General features: G+C 43.8%; 1 protein-coding gene across 2 annotated transcripts in view; it reads right to left on the bottom strand.

The window, feature by feature from the left end:
- The window catches only part of LOC147611513 (polycomb group protein EMBRYONIC FLOWER 2-like), a 110598-nt gene that overhangs the window by 47843 nt on the left and 37781 nt on the right, over positions 1–24974 (bottom strand). For both annotated transcript variants that reach the window (XM_086784618.1, XM_086784619.1), the window contains 5 exons: positions 14179–14234; positions 13833–14001; positions 13555–13726; positions 13428–13478; positions 9610–9767 (listed from right to left, as the gene is read on the bottom strand). In XM_086784618.1, coding sequence (XP_086640744.1) covers positions 9610–9767; positions 13428–13478; positions 13555–13726; positions 13833–14001; positions 14179–14234 — 606 coding nt within the window. The remainder of the gene's footprint in view (positions 1–9609; positions 9768–13427; positions 13479–13554; positions 13727–13832; positions 14002–14178; positions 14235–24974) is intronic.

Genomic DNA, 24974 nt, shown 5'->3' with positions numbered 1-24974 from the left:
TTCGCACACACTGATGTCCCAAGATGGACAAAGCTCAATGTCCACCACCCAGACCTTGTGTTAATCCCAACTTGGACCCCAACTGCTCATTTTCCCTCTCTGCTTGAAACCCAAGGTAGACATCTCATCATCTCTCTCTTCTCACCTCTCTCTAGAAGTTGGCACCCCCTTCAAGAGGTTATATGGCTGTATTTTCTACACTTTCTCCTTCTCTACACTGTATCCAAGCTTGTTAGAGCGTTTTCAAATCTTCCAAGAGTATTTCCACGCCGTATTCACTCGCCTACACAATCCCATTGGCTCAAATTCAACAAAACAACCCTTTTAGTTGTGGTCTTCTGACTGAAAACCCTAATTTCAGCCTTCCTTTCTCAGGTTAAACCATAGAGGAAGCTTTCACAGGGTTCCCTGCATCCACTTGAAGACTTGTGTAACAAAGAATCACAACAAATTGAAGATTTCAACACTCCAAACGCTTCCATCACGACGATTTCCACCAACATCGACTCTACTTGCAATCGGTAAGCTTTAATGATCAATTATGGAAGCAAGTAGCAAGAGGAAGGAGCAACACTCTTTGTTCACATACCCTGTGTAGTGTTCTCTTGTACTACGTGCTCTCCTGAAGATTGTTTCTACAATGTGTGGGTGGAACAATAGAGAGCAAATGGTAGGGAACATGGGCACTTGAGAGGGTAGTTTGAATTGAAGATCTTCACCGACAACAATATTGTTTAGAATACTGTATTCACATGCATTGTATGGAAATCTGGTCACAAACACCCATGACACTATATACTTGGTTCTCCCAAGATCAATATACATACTTGAGGGAAGGACCGGCCATTGCTGCTCTTGTCAATTCAGCAAATTACATCTTGTATTGTGTTTGTTGTCCATTAAATCTTAGTGAATTTATGTGTATTGATTAGCATTGTATTCAACCAAACATTCCACACCGACTGGTGGAATAACTATCCCCTTGCCCTCGCCTGCCCCCCTTAGCTCTGTTGACTCCACCCCCCCTGTGCTTCTCAAACCCCTTCACAACCCCCCATCCGCCTCTCTTGAGAAGACCCGCCATCCACCGACCACGCCTAATCCGAAATGAAGACAGCACACCAGCTCATCACCATTTCACTGAGCTTGTCGAGATGACCATGGTTGCCCCTTTAGGCACTATAGTCACAAGGAGAGCACAATGGGTGACCATTAGGATAGGAGAGGACAGAGTCGGTTTCCTTAACCTCTACGCTCCAAACACCACACCACGCAGAGCCGCTTTCTGAAGCACGGTCCGTCAATTCCTCCCATAGTCTGAATGTTGGTGCATGGGTGGTGATTTTAACATGTTAGAGGCGACAAAGGACAAATTCGGAGGAGGCACAGAGTACTCGGCTTGGGAGAAGCGGATTTTGACTCTATGGGGAGAGGATCCATCGCATTTACTAGAGTTCGGGCGTACCCAACGGAGCCTAGTTGGCATTCTTGCAAGCACTTATTTCTCAGAACATGTCCCCCATCAAGACCTCGTGGTACCTGGGGGGAAGGCTTCCCAACCTTCCCCCTCATCGGCAACATCTCAAAACCTTTAAGTACTCTCAAATACACCAACATTCCTTCGGATAACTCCCTCAGTAAACACTGCCAATCAGTATAAAACTTTGCTCTATTCTAAGCAATCCTGGTAGAATCATGTGCACTGACTAGTGTCCCTTGCATAACTGCTAAGAAATCTATAGCGACACCAAACTATATACCTTTAAGTTTCAAAGTTACCTGAGATCTAGGATGATATCCGTACATCAACATAATGAACCAAACGCTTAGTACTACCATAGGAAAATCTGACCATAGGAATGTACTTCTCCCAATCAAATGGTCATCTAGAGATGTATGCGCAAATATATCCTCTAGAGATGTATGCGCAAATGTATCCTCCTAAACCTGGCTCAACACTCTCTATTTGCCCATCACGCTGAGGATGAGCAGATGAACTCAAACTCAGTCTCCAATTCTTGAAACTAGCTTCCAGAACTGTCCACAAACTCCAAGTCGTCCTTTTCACTCACTATGTCCCATGGTAGACCATACAATCTAAAGAACTGCTCAACAAACTGTTGTGTCTTTGTCAACCTGTCTACCATCCCCCATATAGCATCATGTCACCAGCCTGGACATTTTCCAGTATGAAAGGGGTCTGGTGGACTCCAGGATGTCTAAATATTTGGAAAGTACAAGCTTTGGGAATGGGGAGTTATCTTAGAATACAAAGGACCACACTCCTAAAATTTAGGAGAGTTGCTATTTTTGGCCCGACTTCGATGGAAATTCTGTTCGCGTCATTACATCTGGATTTGAGCAGATACCAAGAGTTGGCAAAGTGCCTATGACAGAATGTCTACTAGTTGGGATATTTTAGAGGTAAAGATTATGGGAGAACCCATCTCTTAGATTGGAACATGTAGCAAGAAAGTGGATCAAAGTGAGACAAGTGGCCTCACACTTGTCACTCCATCTATTGTGTGGCTCTCCACTTGTCATTGTAGCCTTCTCTTGCCATTTTAGCTCATGGGAGGCCCAAATCTACAAATTGGAGTCCTCTGTCTTCATTAAGAGAGGCTCTCTTGTTGCACACTAGCCTCTACCACCCAGGGTTAGTTCCGTACGTCGTACGATTTCAGTCGTACGTACCTGTTGTACGGTACGGTACCGTACGGATTCGTACGATACCGTACGTTTTTTTTTTTTTTTTTCAGTGGTGTTGTTGCGTGGAGCAATTTCAGTCTTCTAGAGAGCCATTCATTGCCCTTTGCAGTGTTGTTGTTGCGTGGAGCAATTTCAGTCTTCTAGAGAGCCATTCATTGCCCTTTGCAGCCTATAGGGAGTTGTTTGTCAGGAGCATGTGCACTTGCCATTGCCATATTAGGCAAGTGATCATATTGCCTGATGAGGAGGAGGCAATCTTCATGGAGCTCTATAGTGAGCTTGTGGCAGCAGATACTCGCAGCACCAGGAGTCAGCATGGACGGGGCTGAGCAGTTGGAGTTCATAGGCCTCCTCCTTCGGTATCGGCAAAGGGTGGCCTTCGCACATATGTGAGACGGGGATCCTCGAGCTCCAATCCCCGCCTTCATGATGATATTCCATTGCCCCCTCATGATGATACCCCACGGCCTAGAGAGTCCTTGTTTGATGATGATGGCAACCTACTTAGCGAGAATGATCCCCAGAGTGTCTCGTCCACCTTCGAATAGTCCTCTTCAGAGAACTCTCTTGATGGACACTCTAGTAGTGATCATGTTGATGATCATGCAGATGTTGGTGATGATGTAGACTTTTGATATGTTATAGCTCTCTAGGCATTGGGCATCTATCTCCTTCTAGCCCATAGATGATGTATTGTAGTATGTAGTATCATGTATGTACGCATGTTGGCGGTCACCCATGCCATGAGTTTTTGGCCTATCCTTTTGTAGCAATTTTGTACTCTAATGGCATGATGACATTATGTTCATGGTTCTACTATTTTGTAACTTCTTGTCTACAATTTTTAAGTTTAGGAAGTATTTCTTAAAAAAAAACGTACTAATAGCGTACCGTACCTCAAAAAATTTTAAGGTACCAATTAGTACCGTATTTTATCGTACCGTACCGTACCGTACCTTTCGTACTAACTAACCATGCTACCACCATTGCAGGCTGCCCTAATGATGGCTACTCTCTTTCTCTCTCTCTTGAAGGCTGCCCATGAAGATTATCGGCTGTTGGGGACTGTTTTGGAGGCTTCCATCGTGAAGAAATACTGAAGGCAAGGGTATTTCATCATTTATTATGATTTCTAGCCATTGTACTTGTTGTACCAGCCCTTGTACCTATTGTACCAACCACTGTACTAGCTATACTATACCTGTTGTACCAACCATTGTACCTACTGTACTAGCTTTTGTACTTGCTGTACCAACCATTGTACCTGCTGTACCAACCATTGTACGTGCGGAACCAACCATTGTATCGGCTGTACCAACCACTGTACCTACTGTACCAACCATTATACTTGTTGTACCGGCTGAATAAAGAGTTATACTTGATGTACCAGCTCTAGAGCATAAAGACCCGTGGTTTTTGGGAAAGAATCTGTACCCCCATAGAGGTATATGGATTATATTGTTGGCTCGGCATTTCTACAACCTGTGTTCCGGCTTGGTAGCCTCGTGTTCGGCTGTGTTATAGTGTTTGTATATGGATAATCCGGCATCTCCCATGGGGAGAGTAAGGCCCGCAGAGCTTGTACATGATATTATTCTCCTTGGGTAATAAAATACTCCAAGGGGGGAGTCGGCCCATTCCGGCCTCTATGCGGTGTCACATGTGCAAGCTCCATTTTCAGCATTTGTGGATGTTTTGTCCAGCTTTTATGTTTTATGCAGAGTGATGATGATATGTGTTAAGGCTGTGGCCATGTTTTAATGTTTTCATATGCATTGATGGTATCAACAAGTGTCTCAAAGGCCCTAGTCCCCCGGGCACCCGCTGCGAGTTACACATCATGCCCTCTACAGGTCCATGGTAATCTCATAGTAAAGTTCATGGAAATACTTCACATGACATTGATGACATTCAACCACATAGTCCTGAACTTCTGCCTACATCTGACGCTAGTAAAACGTCCATTTTACCAATTCATATGTCTGTTGTATCACCGGATGACCTATTGTAGGAGTATCGACAGCCAAGGAATTCCTCTCCTAATCTTACCACAATCTGGCATACAAACTCAATCATCTTGGAACCATAGCCTGTTCCAAATAAAGTATTGACTACCTATTGACCCTTGAGTCCCAATCTAATAACAATGGAGCTTCCTGCCTGGACCTGTTTTGCCAATCCTGACTAGAATGCCTATCGATCAGACATAACCCTCTCAAGGAATCAAGTTAGCACAAATCTCGGTGAAATTCGAAAGATTCACAACCCCAATCTTGCTCATCTAAATTACCCTGCCAATACTCTGAAATTCCTATCAAAGCCTTAAAAAGTCCCACAAACTCTACCTATTGTTCCTTCCACCCCCTGACCTAGGTTAACTATCTCCTTAGGAATAGGACATGCTCCACTAGAAATATAGGCACACGGGGCAACTTTACATGTTGCAAATCCTAGCATCCCATACCACTAGGATTCACTCCATATAAAATCTCCTTTAGACTTTAGAGCTAGGTCAAGGGGATCAATGCTTTCCCAGACTCCGCCTTGGTGCAACTAAACCTCCACCTCAAGTCACGGTGAAACCTACAAGTGGCCTCTAGAAGAAACAGCTAGATAAAACATTCCTACACATCCATCAAGACTCATCCTTCTCAAACTCCTAGAGGATAAATACGTTTGTGATCTATCCCAATCTCATCCTCCCCCCACTGGTTTATCCCGTAAGGTACAATTCTCACAAGATGGAACCCCGGGGTTATCTAGTAAAGAAAACATCTACGAAGTTTGTCCTCGTGCTCTCTAAAACCTTGGGGCTGCAAAAACACTCTTCAACATATTGGGGCATCATGCACAACAGAAGACAAAGTATGACCCTTCCAATCTACATGGGTGTCTTGGTTATAAACCAATTGAGACACAAGTATGTCCTAAATCTGTCCACGTTGTGAGGAGAATCTGAAGCCCAATCGAAACACAATGTATAGGTACATGAAATGTATATAAGATAGGGTGTAATGAATCCAAGGCACGTGGCAATCGAGTGGATAAGCACAGGTGTGCAAACGAAAAAAGAAAGAGATTGGGAGAACGAAGGAAGTAGGCGACGCAGGTTCTGGAAGAATCAAGGGCAGCGATGAGGTTCAAGTAGAAGTTTTTTGTTTTTTGTCAGGGACTCTCCAAGACGAAATGGTTCGTGTTACCACAAGTGAGAGAGGAGCCGCAGACTGCAGTAGAGTGGAGTCCTACAGATCTGTCCATAGTTGCTGGCTGGGTACCTGCAGTTTTGTTCAAGTTTTCAGAAGAGAGGAACAGTGCAATGTGAGAAGGCTGATTGAATCAGAGCAGAGCAAGGGCTGGAGTCCAGAGAATTGGCTAAGAGGTGTGTCTCTTAGGTTCTCTGTGTAGTCTCTCTCTTAGATACTTGACTCAGTACAGATCTTATTCAATTGTAGCTGCTGAGTGTCAGCTGGATGCTGACTTCTATGAAGTTTGAAGAAGTTGCAGTGAAGAGTTGTTGCTTTGGTCTATCAATGAAGGACCCAAGAGTTTTCTGTGTTTTCTTCTATTTTCTTTGAGTCCCAAGTCTCAGGGATGTTGACACTGTTTTGTTTTTTTGTTTCAATGAAGAATAGTGTGTGGAGCTTGAGTTCTTTGTGAATTGATCAAATTTTCTGCTGTGGTGCTATACTTGTGTTGTTCTGATTGAAATTATGGAGGAGGAACACCGGCAAGTGCAAGTCCATAGTCAGCTGTGTCAGAACTAAATCAATCATCTTCAATTGAGAGGCTACAGTCAGACTGAGTCAGTTGGATGTCAGATCTTGTCAGCTGTGTGTGTAGAGAGGGAGAACTAGTCTATCTGGGTTGAGTGGAACCTATTTGTAGTATAGAGGTGTCGGAGGACACGGGAGGAGGATTTCTGAGTCAGCTGTCAGCTAGGTCAGTTCAGAGTCAGTATGGTGTCAGCAGAGAGCAACTGACTGGCTCAGAGAGGATCTGAGGGTCAGAGCTTGAGGTCAGATGATGTTTGAGGAAGGATGGAGAGCCTGGAGGACATTCATCTATCTGGGGACAGGAGGAGGATTTCAGAGTCAGTTTTTGGATAGTTGTGGGTCAGTTGGGGTGTATCCAGGTCAAAAGGTAAGCAGGGAGTCAGCAAAGGAGTGCTATTTAGTTCAGTGATGCTCTGGAGCAAGGTTGTGAAATTTGATGATGATAGAGGACTTTCTGGGAGTCAGGCGAACAAATATTTGACTGGAATTAGCTACCAGTTTCTGAATCGGGTTACAGTCAAAATCAAACCAGCTCTGTGTCACCCGGGAACTGTTTTGGTCAGCTGGATGTCAGCTGAGGTCAGCTGAGGCTTATAGGTGGAAGTTCAGAGCTTTTAGAGATCAGTGCTGATCTGAGAGGACAGTTGAAGGAGTCAACTGGGTCAGATTGGAGAGTTTGAGGAGTGTTTGGGTGTCCGGTGGCGTCAGCTGGAGGGCTAAGGACAGTTGCAGAGTTGATTGGTGCCCTTGGAGCTGGGATTCCAATGTCCCCCAGTTCTGATCCCTTTTACTTTTCTTCTTGTCTGTCTGTTGGTGGTGTAGTAGAGGCCATCACCCAACCATCACACGACGTCTCACCCTAGATTCACACGATACACATGATCATTGGATTGCGTCTCTACTCCCAAATTCGGTACAAGGAGTGATAGGAGGGTCAAAAGGATGTGCACAATCTTTCCTAACGCCAACCCAAAACATATGTATCAAGTCATTAGGAGCGAAGGCTGTCATGTTAAACTATATTCAATGCAAGCACTCTGACCTAAAACAAGAAACACCTACCGTCCCGAGTACACTGACTCCATAAATGTTTCACATGACCCACAACGAGCTAACATCAATGTATAAGCCTTGCTAGAGCCCATGTTTCAACAATGATGCACCCTACATGAAGATAGACACACAAAAACTGCTGCAATGCTCGGCATAACAAGAGAGTTTGGGGGTTTCTCACTATAAGGTTCCGGAGACCATACATCTCTTGCACATCATGCATATCTCTTCCGCCTTTCTCCTCCTCCTCTCAAAGCCCACATGAAACAAAACATGCCAGAAAAACCCTGCAAAGCTCCTACTTCTTTGCAAGATCAAAAGGATAGACCATGGTGCCTGAGAGATACCTAGATTGGGCGAGTTTGAAAAAATACACATGACATGCACACCTTGCTTTTCCTCGCCTCCGCAATTAGGTCTGCTCTCATACCAGCTATAACATCCCTCCACGATTCAACTCTGATTCACATGCCAAACAAGGTTAGTACAAACAACATAGAAGGGCGCACGCAAGCTCACCACCCAACCGTAGGTCGCGTCCACAACCACCCCGAGCTAGGAGCAAAGGGTTCCACCCCCACAGATCCATGCCAATCACCCCTACCATCCTAGACCACCAGTGCTTGCCCACATGAGCCCTCGGCAAGACTACCTATGATCTGCCATGTCCATGGCAGAAGTCAGCCTCTTGGTCCAAATCCAGACCACACTAAATAATAATAGCCCAACACTCACTTATTTAGTGACTTATTATTGCTATGAATAACCATCCAGTTATAAATAGCGAATAACCAAGGTTTTATTAATATTGAACCTTAGCCAACCATCCAAGCCTAGTTTCCCTAATCCCAGAGGTCCCCTTCCCTATTGGATTAGTCCCTAACCTTAAGGGTTAGTGCTTGGCCATCACAAGAGTGTGTGATGAATCATAGAACTTGTCACCCTATGAGTGGCATGCCAATGCTCAAACCACCAAGAAAATCCCTAACCGTGTTATCACTCACATCACTAGCGTTGCTCCTCATCGTTACCAAAGATTAACTATGCCAAAGCAAAGAGTGTCCCGAACAAGCAACCCGCGAAGCCTCAGGAGTTCATATATGGGAATACACTCTAGCATCCCATACCACCATAGCACAACCCACATAAAACCCATGTTCAACATGACTATAGGTGGAATGGCCAACTTTTACCCTACAACCCACCCTTGAAGCAACCGAATTCCTCTTTGAACACCAAGGTTAAACCTTAGATCAACTGGAGGGTCAATCTAATCCATGCAAAGTCAAGGATGAAAGATACCAATCTGTTCACACCCCAACTCTTCTCCCTGGCTTCCATAGGCAACTCTACTTGGCTGTCCATAAGCCATCAAGAAACTGCGGATTATGACCATCACCACAAGACTGCCTAACTCAGCCCCTTATCCTGGTTTATGCCAATTCGCAAGAAGACTATATGCCACCTGCCACCTAGTGGCTATCCAGATAACATGAAGGTTCATGGTAAAACTTGGTATGCTCCTCACCATTTTGAAAAAACTATCCACTCATAGACATTTCTTGACTTTAAGGTTGCTCCTTCATAGTGCAAAATTCATGCATTCAATAGTTGGTGTTTCATAGAATATTTCACCCATCAAACCAACTGAAACCTGTTCCTATTTACATTGGTTCTCATTCCCCGTCTCCCTTTGCCAGGAGTCCAGCACTCTCATGCACACTCTAGAAGGAAAACCAGGGAACTGAGAAGCACCAAGAGACACGTGATTCAAGAGGCACGCCTAGATACACTTCCAAAAAAAATCCTCACAAGTTGCAATTCGCTGCATCTAGAGGGCAAACTAAACTCAAGCTTCCATTAAATCACATACGGATTCCTTCTGCACAAGACTTAGTGTGCCTCCAGCCCAAGCTAGACTTTACCACCCCGATGGCATGCTTGCGAATCCCCATCTCCAGGTCAGTTTCATGCCTATTTGTAAAAATTTGCAGCATAAAAAAATTATCCCATATCAGACTAAATCAATAAAAACACCTACACCTGTGAAAATGCAAAAAAGGAGTTGAAATACCTGCAACCTACTCGGATATAAATCCAAATGTAATCTGTGATCTGACATTTCAGGAATTGTTCCATTGGCATGCCCACCATCACCACTTGGATCCAGCCAATTTTGACACAAGGTTGTCAAAGATATGCTACCCCACAAAACTGATCCACTGCTGTTCACTATGATGCCAGACATGGAAAAAAATTGTCAATATCATGTAACACCACCTTGCAACAAAGAAAAGCCAGATATAGCATTCACCTCCCAAAAAGGACACAAAATTGCCTCTTGCAAATCTGTTGAATATGAAAACCATTAAATAAAAGCAATGTGATTTGCATATCAGTTTGAATAGTAAAATGCATACATAAATTCCATACCGCATTCATGTCAGCAACAAAATCCCTTCTCATGTATGTCACATACACATACTGTTACATGCAGAAGCTTGAAGGACCCTTTTTACTTGCTATGTGCAAAGATAACCTTCACTTTAAATCTTCAATGAGAAAGAAAGAAAGTAATACCAACGCCTATGAAAGACCCCAAGGATCTGTGAGACCCAAAGTGATACAATGATACCATGGATATACAGAGCCACGGAAAACTGAAAGAAAAAGTAAAGAGGGAATGCCAGCCTTCCTGGATCTAGATCTGTTTCTGTCGATGGAGGGTCGTGGCCAACGTGGCAGCATGGAGGATCGCAATTCAATTTTTGCCTCAATCGTCCAATCGATCGCTCATCAACTCAAGCGATCGATCTGAGTTCGATCGCTTCAATGCCCAATCATCCAATCGATCACTCATCAACTCAAACGATCGCTCTGAGTTCAATCGCTTCAATGCCCAATAATCCAATCGACTAGCTATCTCCAATTGCCAACTCGTTTTGGTGTCTATCTGGATCAAGGAAGTCATGACATAGAGGATAGATCAGGCTCGCTCACTCAGAACAAAGAGTGGGTATGGGTGGTGGGCTCTGATGTCAGAGCAAAGGCATTGGTATGGGTGGTGGACTCTGACGTGGATGCCTGTACAGTAAAAAATAATGTGATGGCAGTTGTCCTATCCAGGCTGGGTTTGTGCCTACAGCCTGCTGCCTCAGTACTACATCCCAGTGTCACCTGAGAGAGAGAGAGAAAGAGAAAGAGAGAGAGAGATTAACCGTCTAATAAACTGTGGTATGAATGGAAGTTGCGCTATCAGGTTGGGATTGACATATCTTCCACACAGCAGTTTGCACTAGTTCTTCTAAGTATACGCAAATAACTTCTTAATTGGAGTTTTTTGAGACTAGGTCTTGCTTGCAACCGCTTAGTTGATTGCATCCTGTTGGTGCTTTTCATGTGCTTGCATTGGCTAGTTGAGGATATTGATCAAGAAATTTTTGTGGTCAAGATTGGATGGCACATCAGAAACACAGCTTAGAGTTGCATGGGATACAGTTATTCACCCCAAGGAGGGGAAGACTGAATGTTATTGACCCAGACATAAAATTCATTCTAGGGATGCAGCCTTGGAACAATTTTTCAATATACCATATTACTAGGTGAACATCTCACAATGGCAATGCTTGGATGCATAGTATTCAAAGGCATATTACTAGTTGCCCTCCTCTCCTCCTTTAATAGCTGTTGTCAAGGCATGGCACAGCATGAGACCCTTCCTGAGACAGCAGTTGCCAAGCTCAGCAGTCCATGCATACATGCAGCCCATCATGCGGAATGATTTGACCAAGATTACTTGGGTTGGCCATTGGGTGCCTCAGGCTATATGTAGTGTTTAGAATGGGAGAGGTCCCGTGAAACGGTAAAAACCAAAGTGCGGTAGACTAGCAGTCACCCAATCCAATTGTAGTCCAAACAATTAATCAAATAAACAAGAGCTAGAGTGCTCCAAAACAAAAAGGAGAACAACACCTGTTGGCCCCAAAGCTTGGCACCCCTTTCGGTACTTCTTTATTCAAATTCAATGGAAAGATTTAGATGATTACAACATGGCCATCCATAGCTCGTATGTCTGCAAGTCCAATCTGCCAATCCTCAGTACCTCTTAGCATAGAGGTTACATAGCCTTGTGTCCCAAGAACACCACACTGTTATCACCTCTAATCTGCTAAGACTGTACATCCATGAGGCTTTGAATAAGCATCTAACGGAACCATGCACATAGCCATAATCTCAGCCATGAAAACAAGTCCACAAACACATCCTAAACAGCCCACAAACTTGTCCTGTTTCCACCCTCTGAACTGCCAAACCCTTCCTCTCACAAAGGGCTAGAGAGAACCACTCTAGAGCAGTCTTGAGCCAGTGAAAAAAGAGACTTCAAAAAAGACATCACCTGCAGTCCCACTTGCTCACAAAGAAAGAGAAACTTACAGTCTTGATGTCGGTTTCCACAAGGAAGAAAAGACTGGAGGAAAAGCCCAGAACTGTCTTGTCCTCTTGTCTTGCAACCGGAAGAGGAAGAAAACTTGTGAGAGAACCTGCTGTCCAGCCTTGTGTTCCCTTCTCACAACTCACACTTCCCAACTGACAACCATCTTCTTGCCAAAAGCAAAGGAGAGAGAAGAAAGCTTCTGTAGGCGACTGCTTTCTCTACAGCACAACAGTCGGCTATCCTCCCAAAGACCCAAGAAAGAGAAAGACAGTATGGCCTGTGTCTCTACCCTGTAGTGCAGCACAGCAGCCAGTTTCAGTCCCTTAAAAGCATGCGTGGAGGAGTGCTAGGCTGTCCCTGTAGTGCCCACCTGCAGCCTTTCCAAAAAGGCTCCTGTGGTCAGCAGCGCAGAGTTCTCAGCTTCAGAATTTTCCCACGCCTGCAGCCAGCACTGCCTGTCTGCTGTCACCTCCAAAGGCGGGAGTCCAAGGGGCACAGCCTGCAGCCAGACTATACACGATTCTTTTTTCAGAAACTTCCACGCCAACCAATCCACGCTTCAGCCAGCCCCCTCTTTCCAAAAGCAAGAGAGAGAAAAAAGGGAGAGAGGTGTGTACTTACGGAGTAGCCCCTTCTCTCCATTAAAATTCTAAGGCCCTTTTAAGTTTATTAAAACTTATGCCTAGGGGCCACCCAAGGTTATAAACATTAAAATATTAAATCCCTTGGTCCCCCTTCACACTTGGGGATGTCCACAAATTAACCTTTGTCCGGGGACCCAAGTATGAACAATTAACTGTTTATCTTGCTCACCGACCACCATGCTCACACTTATGCTGTACCAATTTCACAAGGTCATGACATCCCGTCTCTTCAGCTAGATCTTGGCCTTCCAGAGAATCACAGAGATGTCTCAGTCCAGCACTTGGAGGCAAATACGCTTTGAGCAGATAGATGAACACGTTCCTTTTTAACTGGATCATGGGCAATCAGCACTCCAATCCAGATTTAAGACTCAAGCCATGAGACCATAGTTGTCACAGTACAAAAATACGATACCGCAAGGGAATTTTTGGTAGTATGAAGTGAAATTTTGGGATACCGTACGATAAAATACAGTTTTTTTTTAACACTTAACAAACTATGGAGCTTCAAGCTTGAATGTGAGAGAAGGTTTTGGGGGTTGGGGGGGAGGGGGGGGGGCGCTGCTGGGGCGGGATGCCTTTTTAAAGGAGTTTCTCAAGAGCTCAAGCCTAAAGCCAAGACAAGCCCCCAAAAAACAAAACGGCCGAAAAACAGCAAGAAAAACAGACAAAAACGGTCATATCGCACCGTACGGTACTGTATCGCACGAACCATACGGTACAAATTGGTTCATACCGGTACGAGAAACAATCATGCATGAGACTATCCTAACAAGTTGTTTAGATATGCCATAACTCAGCATGTGAGCTCACCTGAGGATTCAATTTGTGTGCCTTTTCCACTGCATGTAGGGTTCAGGTCCCCTGTACACCAATGAGGTCATTACTTGACTTAAAGACTCACAAGCCCACATACAGAGAGCAACAGCTGAAAGTATACCAGAGGTGATGAAGACAATGACAGCACCATCTCTTTTGGAATTCAACAGCAGCTTTCGGATCTCTGGAAGAAGAAATGTAACTGATGGTTGCCCTTTATTTTCAGCTGAGGACAAGTTTGCAGAAGTGCTCCTCAAGACACGGGTTTGGCTCAACCGAAAGCAAGAATAGCCCTAAAAATGATGCTCACTTCAGTTCTTTTGCATGGAAAAAAGGCAGTTAAAATGAAGGCAATCACAACAAAATTTTGAACTAGGCTATCTTGATAATTGAGCCTACCATTCCTGAAGTAGATACAGGAGTGGTTAACATCACAAGAACTGACTGAAACACTTGCTCCTTTAAATCATTCCCCAGACCAAAGCATCTACCATTTGTCTTTCCTATGCTCAGCTGAGCATCACATGGTGTAGTTGAAACCTTGACAACTGAGATTGTGATTTTCATGCTGCATCAAGATACACTCATAAAAATTACATCACTTAAAACACTCAAAGAAACCCTCTGCATGAGCTAGTCAAACAGGCAATCTCTTTAACCAAACCATCTACTATTAAAAAACACTCAATCTCTTCAATCAATCACATTAAAAGAGGATGCAACAAAGAGAAAGAAAAACTCCTACCGCCTTTGACGTGCTTCCTCCATTTTGTAGCTTAAGCAGCGTTGCAGAAAAATTGGCTGTACAAAACATACTCAATGATGTTAACAAACAAGAAGCCGTAAAAATAGAAACAAAACAGCTATCATCAATATGCCTCTACAACAATTAACATGCCAACCTTAAGTTTTGGACCTGCCATGAGTAATATAACTTTCAGAGCCTAATGCAACTTATTCTTCGCTTGAAAAAGCCTAGAAAAATGGACTTCAAAACAGATGAATGGCAAAACTTTCCAAGAGCACAAAGGGAACCTTAAAGGATCTATTCCAGTGAATCCGTGTGAGTACCACCAGTTTAGCTAATTATCCGTGTAAGATCCCCAGTTTGGATGGTTATGCGCGTCCATCCCATAATTATTGACTTTTAGTCGTTTGGCCATATTCCAAGCAAGGTTTCACAAGAGGATTTGGAAAACACGTGTGAAATGTTTGAAGATAGGTCGATTTCATTATGCATGAGCATGTTGCTTGCTATGCATGAAAGGCTTTGTTATCTACCAGCCTTGCCTAGATTTAATGGCTGCGAATGTCCACAGAATTGGGGACGCCGAGAAATCCTTGTGTGCATGTGTGCATAATCCTATTTAAACTTTCCAACTTTACATGTGGCACTCTCTTTTCCACATGAGTGGCCACAACTCACAACACACAATATCTAGCAAATTGCAACGTGCAAAATCCATAAGACACCGTTTTATGCCCAAATAGGTAGTGCACACACAACTCCATAGGGTGCCCATGCATCCCTAACCCCATGGACAATCATGTGCAAAAATACCAAGCATTATCCGTGCACCAAAACAATGTCACACAAAGAAAAATAATGTCCAAGCATGCATCAATTATGAATATGCACATGTGAACTTGGAGAATAACCTATCTACGTTCTTGTACTTCCAAAATTCCACCTCCCATATGTACATGGCCCGAATCCACCTAAGAACATGGATATAGCCTAGCCTCCACAAGACGCGATATCTATAAAGTACAACTTGTGGAATCCTCCGCCAACAAGATCCCTTGTAATTTCACCCAGGACTTCCAAATGAGAACTCTCGTTATTACAACAAAGTATACCATAGAGAAGGCACACTTGTACAACACCTCCGTACTTTCCAAAGGTCTTCTCCATCTCTACCATGGAACCTTCAAACCTTTTCCCAAACAACAGTAGGGCTATACCATTGTCCTTCCCTATAGCCACAGCTTGCATGTAACCTCGAGAAAACTACAACCTGTTTACATGAACCCAAAAAAATGTTTCCACATGAAACCAAAGACCTGTATCCCATAATCCATAGGCCTGTTTCCTCTCTAAAACCAATGTCCTGTTTCCATAAGAAACCCACATATACACCATCCAAGCACGGTGCTAAAACCAAGGTTGTTTTCCACAGCAACACCCTGAGCTTTAGCTTTTTCCATAAAAGAAAGAAACCCACATGGCTATGCACTTCCTCCAGCCGCCTATTGTCCTGTGCCTCCTTCCGAGAGAGAGAGAGAGAGAGAGAGAGAGAGAGAGAGAGAGAGAGAACAAGCGCAATCCCTCTCTCTCTCTCTCTCTCTTACACACACACACACCATAGACACACAAGAGAGTAAGGAGATTAGACTAGATTCAATTAGCACAAAAAGGAAAATTGTGTGTTGCATTATGAGAATAATGTTACTTATACAACTGGCTCTTATTCACACTTGGGCGTCCAAAACTTAAGGAAAGATGAACTAGATGCTTACAAGTTACATATTTTTGTGGCATAGCTAGCTTTTCTCATAATTACAATGTTTAGAGTGCCATTTCATGACACTTATTATGCTATCTCTTTTATATAATGGAGAGATGCTAACACCGGATGAATCTAAATTATGTCTAGCAAGTTAAAGAAGAGATTGATAAGTTGTTGAAGGTAGGTTTCATTTACCCCATTGATAAAGCTAATTAGGTGTCTCCAATTGTCATCGTCCCCAAGAAAAATGGGAAGTTGAGGGTATATGAGTGGATTACAAGAAGTTGAGTGGATTACAAGAAGTTGAATGTAGCCAGAATTATAGATTCCTTTCCATTACCCTTCACAAATTCTCTTCTCGAGGTTGCTGTTGTTGGTGATCATCAAATGTATTCATTTCTAGATGGATTCAGTGGTCACAATCATGTGTGAATTGTTGGGATTATACACCAAATATCCCTAGTCTTTATGTGTGTAAGGGTCCTATGGTATAAGATTACTTTCATCATTATAAAAGCACTTAGTTACTGGGGAATCTTTACTTTTGCAAGTGGCTAAGAAGATGCCAATTAGCCCACCGAGAACCATGGGGAGAGAATTAACAGGGACCTAGAATCATGGAGAGTGAATGCTGGAGTGTGGAGGGATTCTAGGGAGAGAATTTGGAAGTGGTTTGAGGAGATGCTTTTGGCTCCTTATGCCTTGTAAGAGGCACCCCATTATGAATAAAGTAGTTATTTTACCTCCTCTAATGATCCACAAGTTTGATTAAGCTTCCTAATCTCTTTACCATCGCTAATCATGCTTATATGCTTGTTTTATCCACCATGATTTGTGAATCTCTCTCAAGAGTCTAACTCCTCTTATTAGTATATTATTAGCGGTAGAGACAAGTTGTTTAACTGATTAGAAAGTTGATTAAGGTTTCTCTTCTTCTCTTGCTATTAGGATTCACTAGAGAGAGAGAAAGAGAGATAAGCTCAACAATGCTCATTCCAACTCTTAGGCAGTAGCTTTCTCTTACTGAGGAAGTGTGCAAAGAAGAAGGACCAAAAGCTGTGTAGATCAATATAACTTTGGCCAATCTTGTATGGTTGGATATAGTTGCAGATCCATGCGTACGCCATCTCTAGATACAATATGGCCAAGATAGTGAATTTTTCAAAGAGAGAATTCACTCTTATTTCCATTGATGAAGAGCTTATACTTTCTAAGCTCTTCAAAAACAATGACAAAAAGATCACGGTTTTCGGCCTCGCTCTTCAAGAACACTAATATGTCATCAAAGAAAGTGCTCGTGAACTTTCTACGCTTTCTGAATATCTTGTCCATCGTCCTGTTGAAAGCGGCACGGACATTGGTGAGGCCAAACGGCTGATTTTCTTCTTCTTGTAAGCCTTCTTTGGCTCCAAGCAGGCATACCCAACAACACATCACATCCCCTGAGAGGAGCCACCAAAAACCTTTCATGATCCACATAATCATGTATATGTATGTGAAGTTTGCCGATTACGGGTGTCACATCCACACCTTTGCCCTCAATGGTTGCATCTGCATTTATTTGCATGCCCATATCTTTGATATTAAGGCCTATGGCAGCAGCCATCTCTACCGATATAAACTTATACGTGGAGGCATCATCAAACAGAAACAAAGCACGCTGATCCTTCAAATCCCCCCACGTTTTATATGTCACCTTGCTTTTGGGCTTGCTTTTGGGCGGCTATCCTGTATTGCCTTGTACATCAGGCACCACATTAACCTGAGGTTTTTCCACATTAGCCTCTGCGTGCTTGGAGTTCTCTTGGCATTTCGTGACCACGTGATCTTTGTTGTCACATTAAAGCATTTCCCTTCACGTTTGTAATCCACAAATTGCTCTCTGGACAGCCCAAAAATATGGCGTTTGCCCCCCACCTGCTTTCCTGAGCCATCCTTTGCATCTCGGCATTTTTGGGCACATTCTTAGGTGGTTGTCACCCTTTTTCTCTTCATAAGCAGCCCTCTATTCCCCTCCCCCTCCAAAAAAAAAAAGAGCCATACTCTAAATGTACATGCCCATAACCCTCCAGAGAGGCAAAGTAGGAACTAGGAAGGGTGGTTCCCTCCATGGTTGGCCGCTCTGGGAGGGAGCCTACTACCTCAAACCCGCTGCCTACGGCCGCCGCGGCGCGGGGGGGGGGGGGCACGGGGGGGTTGGGGGTGAGGGGTAGATGTTAGTTTGGACACAACCATACAAGCCAGACCTATAATGCCAAGTGATCTCGTCCTCCCGATTAGAGAGAAAGGGATCCGGGCACCATGTGCGCAAAAAAGCCTCTTCCCGTTTGCACATGCGCTCTAAACCTCCCTATCGCTTCCCCCATTAGCCACAGAGGGTATGAACAATCTCGGTCTATATGGAACAAATAGACTCAGCAAGAGGAGTGAGAAAAGTGGAAGTGGTCTCGATGGCCTTGTTTTGCAACGGGCCCACCATATATGCCCTACACCATAGCCTACATCAGACGCATCAAGGCATGCGTCCAGAGAGACTACCCCACTTGGCCATGGAGTCCTCACAGAGTATTGCCACAAAGGGCCATCACCCATCATGGTATGCTATAGTAGATGAGTGGTTCTTAGCACGTGGGCTCGACATGGATAGATTACCGCCCTTCCGTATGATGATGACTCCCATACTTTACACTCTCCCAAGAGGAGAGGAATAGAGTTCTAAGACAGGATTTGATCCAGATGCACACCAAGGAGACTTGGTCAGGTCCCCTTCCCACCAAGATGCAGTACTACAGAGATCATTTCCTTAGATTCACAACGGATGGATTTCTTAGACGCCCAGACTATACGGTTGCACAAATGTCTTACGCTATGAGGGTGACTATTGGTCAGATCAAAGTTTCCTCTCACACTCTAGAGATTGAGGCGGATGTAGTACATCATAAATGGGACATGGGGCATGGAGCGAGGAGGTGTAACTTGGTTGAACACAATGCTAATCAATAAACTTAAATACACTAAGATTTGATAGACACATGCTCAATACAAGAAGTAATTTGCTGAATTGACAAGAGACACACAATGAGCCGGAACGACCCGCCCCTCCCTCAAATAAAGTTTATTGATCTTGGGAGAATCAAGTACATAGTGTCATTGGCATTTCTGACCAAATTTCCATACCAATGCATATGAATACAGTATTGCAAACAAGTGGTTGTCGGTGTAGACTTGCAACTCACACTACCCTCTCAAGTACCCATGTTCCTGACCATCTGCTCTCTATTGTTCACCAACACATGGTAGCAACAATCTGCAAGAGAGCACGTAGGACAAGAGAACACTACACAGGGTATGTGATCTTGTAATCCGGTTCCTCCCCCCTTCTACTTGCTTCCATATTTAAGCATAAAAGCTTACCAAATTCCAAGTAGAGTCGATGACAGCGAAAGTCTTCGCGATGGAAGTGCTTGGAGTGTTGAAATCTTTTGTCGCAATTCTTCACGAGACAAAAGTCTTCAAGAGGATGAAGGAAACCCTGGTAAAGCTTCCCCTATGGTTCAACTTGAGAAAGGAGAGATGAAATTAGGGTTTTCAACAAAAAGACCAAATATTACAGCAAGAAAGAATCTATTTTGCTGAATTTCAGTTATTGAGAGTGTGTAGGAGAGTGATTAGCACCCGAAAACACTCTTGGAAGCTTGGGAAACACCTTAACAAGCTTCGATATGGAGTTGGGAAGGAGGCGCCTTCTTCTAGGCAGAGAGGGAAGAGTGAGGTGGTGAGTTGTCCACTCTAGGTGGCAGGCGGGTGCTTTGTGGAGCAAGCTAGAAAGGACACATGGCTGGTTACTCCCTTTGTACAAAGGGGATAAAGTCTAGGCGGTGAACATTGGGTTTTGCCCACCTCGGGACATCAGTGTGTGTGAACACCGAGCTGGCCATAATTTATAAGTGAGTTTTGGTCGCCCAAAACTTAATGAAGTGTATACACACTCACTTATAAAATAATGTTAACTCCTAAGGCTAGGTTTATGACCAATACTTACCACTTGTCACATGCCACATAACCATGTCAGCAGACAATTTCACACGCACGGTTCACGGACGGACGTCCCCTTACCGGGAACTACACATTGGTCAAGCAAGCATGAAAACAACATGCAATTTCAATTGCAAGCAAGCACATAAAGATGCTATGCAATCCAACATTGGTATGGACAATCCCCGTTCATGAGACTATACCAAAATAGACATGCTCCAAGCAAGTACATGAGGTACCAGACCCAATGGAACACCAATCCACCAGGCATTTCCGAGCATGTACATAGAGGCACAAATCCCAACGGAAAGCCAAGTCCACAGTATGACATGAGTGGCATCAATCCTCGGCATATACAACTGCCATGGGACACCAATCCAATGTACATACATGATGAGAAAGCACGGGTGGACCAATGGGGTGGCCAAATGGTGACACCCCCCCCGGCTTCTAAACAGTTGTCCGCAACTGAAAAGCATCCAAATATGTCTGAAGCACATGTGGGCAATCTCTGAAGCACTCTTCATCTACCGATTTAGCATCAGTGGGAAGATAGTTGTTAAACTTCACAAGGTAACGCTTGACAACTTTGCCTGCAGTAAGCTTACATTCCTTGTGATACACAATCTGCTCTGGCTGCAAGATCTCCTCAAGCTCATCCACTACTAGTGGATCTTCAATGACCATTTCACTGGGCTCTGGCCCTACATACTTGCGAAGGAGACTCACATGAAAAGCATTGTGTATGTGCCAATGACTAGGCAATGACAATCCAAAAGCCACTTCATTGATCTTCTCGAAAAGGCCCATAGTACCTCTCCCAAGAAGACTTCTAATCCACCACATAACATTTCAAGAGATCCAACACGGCTGAATTTACAGCCTCACTTTGCCCATCCGTTTGAGGGTGATATGCTGATGAGAGAAGTCCAATTCGGTGCCCATATTATCAAATAAGACCCACCAAAAAGAGACTTGTGGTCCTAGGATCTCTATCCTCCACAATGAACTTCGACATTCCATGATGCGTGAACACTTGTGTAAGAAATATTTTAACCATATGCTCAGCTTTGATGGTCTTTTTGACCGGCAAAAAGTGAGCTTGCTTGCTAAACCTGTCCACAATTGTCCAAATTGTATCATTACCTTGTTGGGTCCTAGCAAGTCCATAATGAAATCCATTCTAATACTTTCCCAAGGCTGTGTGGGAATCGGCAATGGCTGAAGAAAACCCGGTGCCTTTTGCCTATCAAATTTCACCTTTTGACAGGTGATACATGCACATACATGTGTCTCTATGTCCTTCCGCGTAGCTGGCCAAAAGAAATACCGCTCAATCATGTGCGTAATAGGCATTATGGCTCTATGACCAGCATATAGAGGAGCATAGCACTCATCCAAAACCTTTTGCCTCATGTAAGACACCACACATAGGCAATTATTTTTCATGAGATAACCCTCTTTGATCACATAAGAGGCATGTGCATGACCAGCCATCAAATCAACCCAAATAGTGACAAAATCAGCATCCGTATGATACAAATCACGCATGGTAGACAAGTCTCCATGAGAGACAACCGAGATAGCCACTACATACAGCTTTCGCGACAATGCATTTGCCACTACATTCTTCTTTCTTGGGCCACTCCATTCTTCTTTCCTGGGGTGTGCAAGATCTGAGAATGAAACATAGAGAGGAAATCAGCCATCCTCATATGCTTATCTGACAATTTAGTTTGGGTAAGAAAATACCTCAAATTCTGGTGATCTGTTTTCATTGTAAAATCAGTCCCAAGAAGGTAATGTTTCCATATGGTAAGTGCATGAATTACGCAGCCAAGAGCTCTTTCTCATAAATGCCAAGAGATAGCTCTGCATCATGCAATCCACGGCTCTCATAAGCCATGGCATGTCCCTCTTGATTTAGGACAGCTCCTATGCAATTTCCAGATGGATCACATTCCACACTAAAAGGCTTTTGCAAATTTAGAATGATCAAGACTGGACCATGAGTAGTTGCATCTTTCAATTTGAGAAATGCATCCCTCTCTAAATTAGTCCATTTAAATGTGGCCTTCTTCTTTGTCAAATCATGCAAAGGAGAAGCAATCCATGCAAAGTGCCGAATGAACCTGCGGTACTAAGAGCATAATCCAAGAAACCTACAGATCTCATGCACTGAACTCAATTCGGGCCAATTCCGAATTGCATCAATCTTCCATCCACACTCCATCTTTGGACACAATATGTCACAAAATTCTTAAAACCTTCTATTTTTCTACTGTTCATGTGTGGCATGTGGAGCCTGACATGACATACATGTATGGTTGGTGTAGCCTGACATGGTGTGTCTGTGTGGCATATGGAGCCTGACATGACGGTACATGTATGACTGGTGTAGCCTGACATGATAGTACATGTGTGGCTTATTGGGCCTGACATGGTATACACGTACAGCTCATGGAGCCTGACATGATGAAATTCTCTGGGACTAGCTATCCTGGAGATCTTTTGTATTTATGTTCTGGGAAGGTTCCGGAAGGATCATGAGCCCTGGACATTTTATTCGATACAACTGAGCAGATGGGTGTTTCTTCCATTCTAGCTGCACTCATGTGTGTGCATGACTTTGATTTTATCTTTGAATGACTTGTATTGTTTGCCTAGACAATGCTTGAGATTTCTGCCTCCATTGTCCATGGGACCGAGGACGCCTGGGCACCCTGTGGATGTGTATGTGCACACCTGTTTGGGACTGACAAGTGGTCTACATGTGTTTTGCAGTTGGAAAGTATTCCCAAAAACTCAATTTACAGCTTTATGAGTTGACATGCTAATAATTATTGGTGTAGGTTCACACTCACTTATAAGTGGCCAAACAACTAATGAGTGAGTACGCATTGAGCAAGACTTATTTAATACACGTTGCAGCCATAAGATGGGCACCGGACTTCATTTATACCCACTTCTAGTAGGCGCTCCCTTTTTGGACCCAAAAAGCACACGTTTGAGCTATTTCCGGTGGGGAGCCCTTATGACTAGCAGAAAACTCAGATTTGGGGATGCGCTTGCTTTTCTGGGTGCATGGGAGCTGGTTGACCAGTTTTTGCAACTATGGACAGCCTTTTCTCACCATCCATCGCAACGGAAACCCCTAAGCTTTACATACAACCCTATCTTTGCTATCATGTGAAGTGTTGCCCTGCATATCCAGAACCATATGTACATTGGGCTTTGATGCATTTGCATTATCACGCTTCTTGTTTGGGCATGCATTTGCAATATATGCCCGGTTTTACCACAAGTAAAGCATTTTTCCTCGCTCATATTTGGCTTTTTATGCTCGAGAGGGAGACCATAGTCTATCACTTTGAAGGGATGCTTCTTGGTAGTGTTATTTTCAGCCTTTGGACCATTTTATCTTGGTTTTGGTCCTTTTTGGGTGGCTATTCATTATTTTGCAAGTTTTGGACAACCCTCTCTTTGCCTTGAAATGAGAGTTTAGCTTTATTGGATCAACTCAATTTGAGTTCCAATTGCTCGGTGGCAGTGGCGGCTACGATTAGTTGGTGTAAGGTGTGACCAGGATACATTTGTAGTCCCGCTTTGTACACGGGTTGCAATCCCGATTGAAACCTTCTCTTCCTTTCCGCCTCATTGACATGCATAAATGGAGACACCTCCAAAAGCACTTCCCAAAACTTTTGTATATATGCATTCACTATTTCCCCCTCATTTTGCTTCACCCAATCCCACTTCATTGTTATCTCATTCAATGCATTGGGAGGCAAGAATTGAGCATAGAACCTCTCCTTGAACTCTTCCCATGATCTAACAGGATTCAATGAAAGCTTCTCCGTGAGCCACCAATGGGCAGCAGTGCCTTTCATGAACATGCTTGCCAGATCATGCATTTCTGAGTGAAATCCTCATCATTGAAAGCAATATCAAAGTGAACAATAAAAGCAAGTGCCTTTGATGCATCATATTCCCCATGATATGCATGAAACTTCACAGATTTGTCTCCGGCTTTGAAGTCACGAGACTTTGATGCATGTGCCTCCATCTCAACATGTTTTCCTGCATGTTTGTCCATTGGGACATGCCCTATGACTGGCGTCATTTTAGGAGAAAAAGGTGATGCATAAGACATTCAACAAGCATTGCTGCATTTTCAGACATAGCTTCTCCCTCACGAGCACACTCGAAGGCATGAGTGGCATGAGAGATACGCGGACTACCTACACCAACAGAAAATTACAGCCCATGGTGCATGTGTTGTGCATGCACATTATCAACCGGCAATGGCATTTGACATATATTTTGACCATTGCCATAAACATTGTATCCTTCACGGGCTACATAAGGTACTCCTGCATCGCGTGAAGTCGCTGATGGTTTGGAGATTCATCCTCTTAGACATAAGTTCTTGTTCAGGCACCTGTGGAAATTCCAAGACATGTGGGATGGTTGCCTTTTCTGCATAGGCATCCTCGGTACGAGCTAAGTATGCACGTGTTGTATCCCTCGGTTGCATGTGCAACTCTTGAGCAATCATTGCCATTGCATGATCCATATAAGATTCAGCTTTCTTGGCTTTCAAACGGTACATGTACCAATGGATTTTTGCGGCGGTAGAGATTCAATTCTTCTTGTTGTGCATGGAGAAAAGCTTGCATACGAGTAATTTTGACCCTCACGACTATGGACTCTTCTTCCTACATCTTCTCTTTGCCACGGGACGATTGTCCCACATATTCATGTTTCCTATAGTGCACCGCGTGAGTTTGCTCATCTTGTAAAGCATTGGAGGCATGCATTTCATTGTCCCCGCCTCTTGTGTTAGCATCTCCAACATTCATTGTATGGCTGTCCATAGTGTTGTAAGTGTAGAGATAGCTAGTGTTCACGGTGATCGTCTTTCACGATGAAAGCGGCTCAGTGAGAAGAAGGAAAAACTTGTACAAGGCTGAATGTGGCAGAAAAGGAACATGTT

The sequence above is a fragment of the Cibotium barometz genome, chromosome 47 (genome assembly GCF_041138505.1).
Source record: "Cibotium barometz isolate CiBa-2024 chromosome 47, ASM4113850v1, whole genome shotgun sequence".
NCBI classification, from domain to species: Eukaryota; Viridiplantae; Streptophyta; class Polypodiopsida; order Cyatheales; family Cibotiaceae; genus Cibotium; species Cibotium barometz.
The sequence above is the reverse complement of the archived record's forward strand: the minus strand, read 5'-3'. Positions and strand labels throughout refer to the sequence as shown.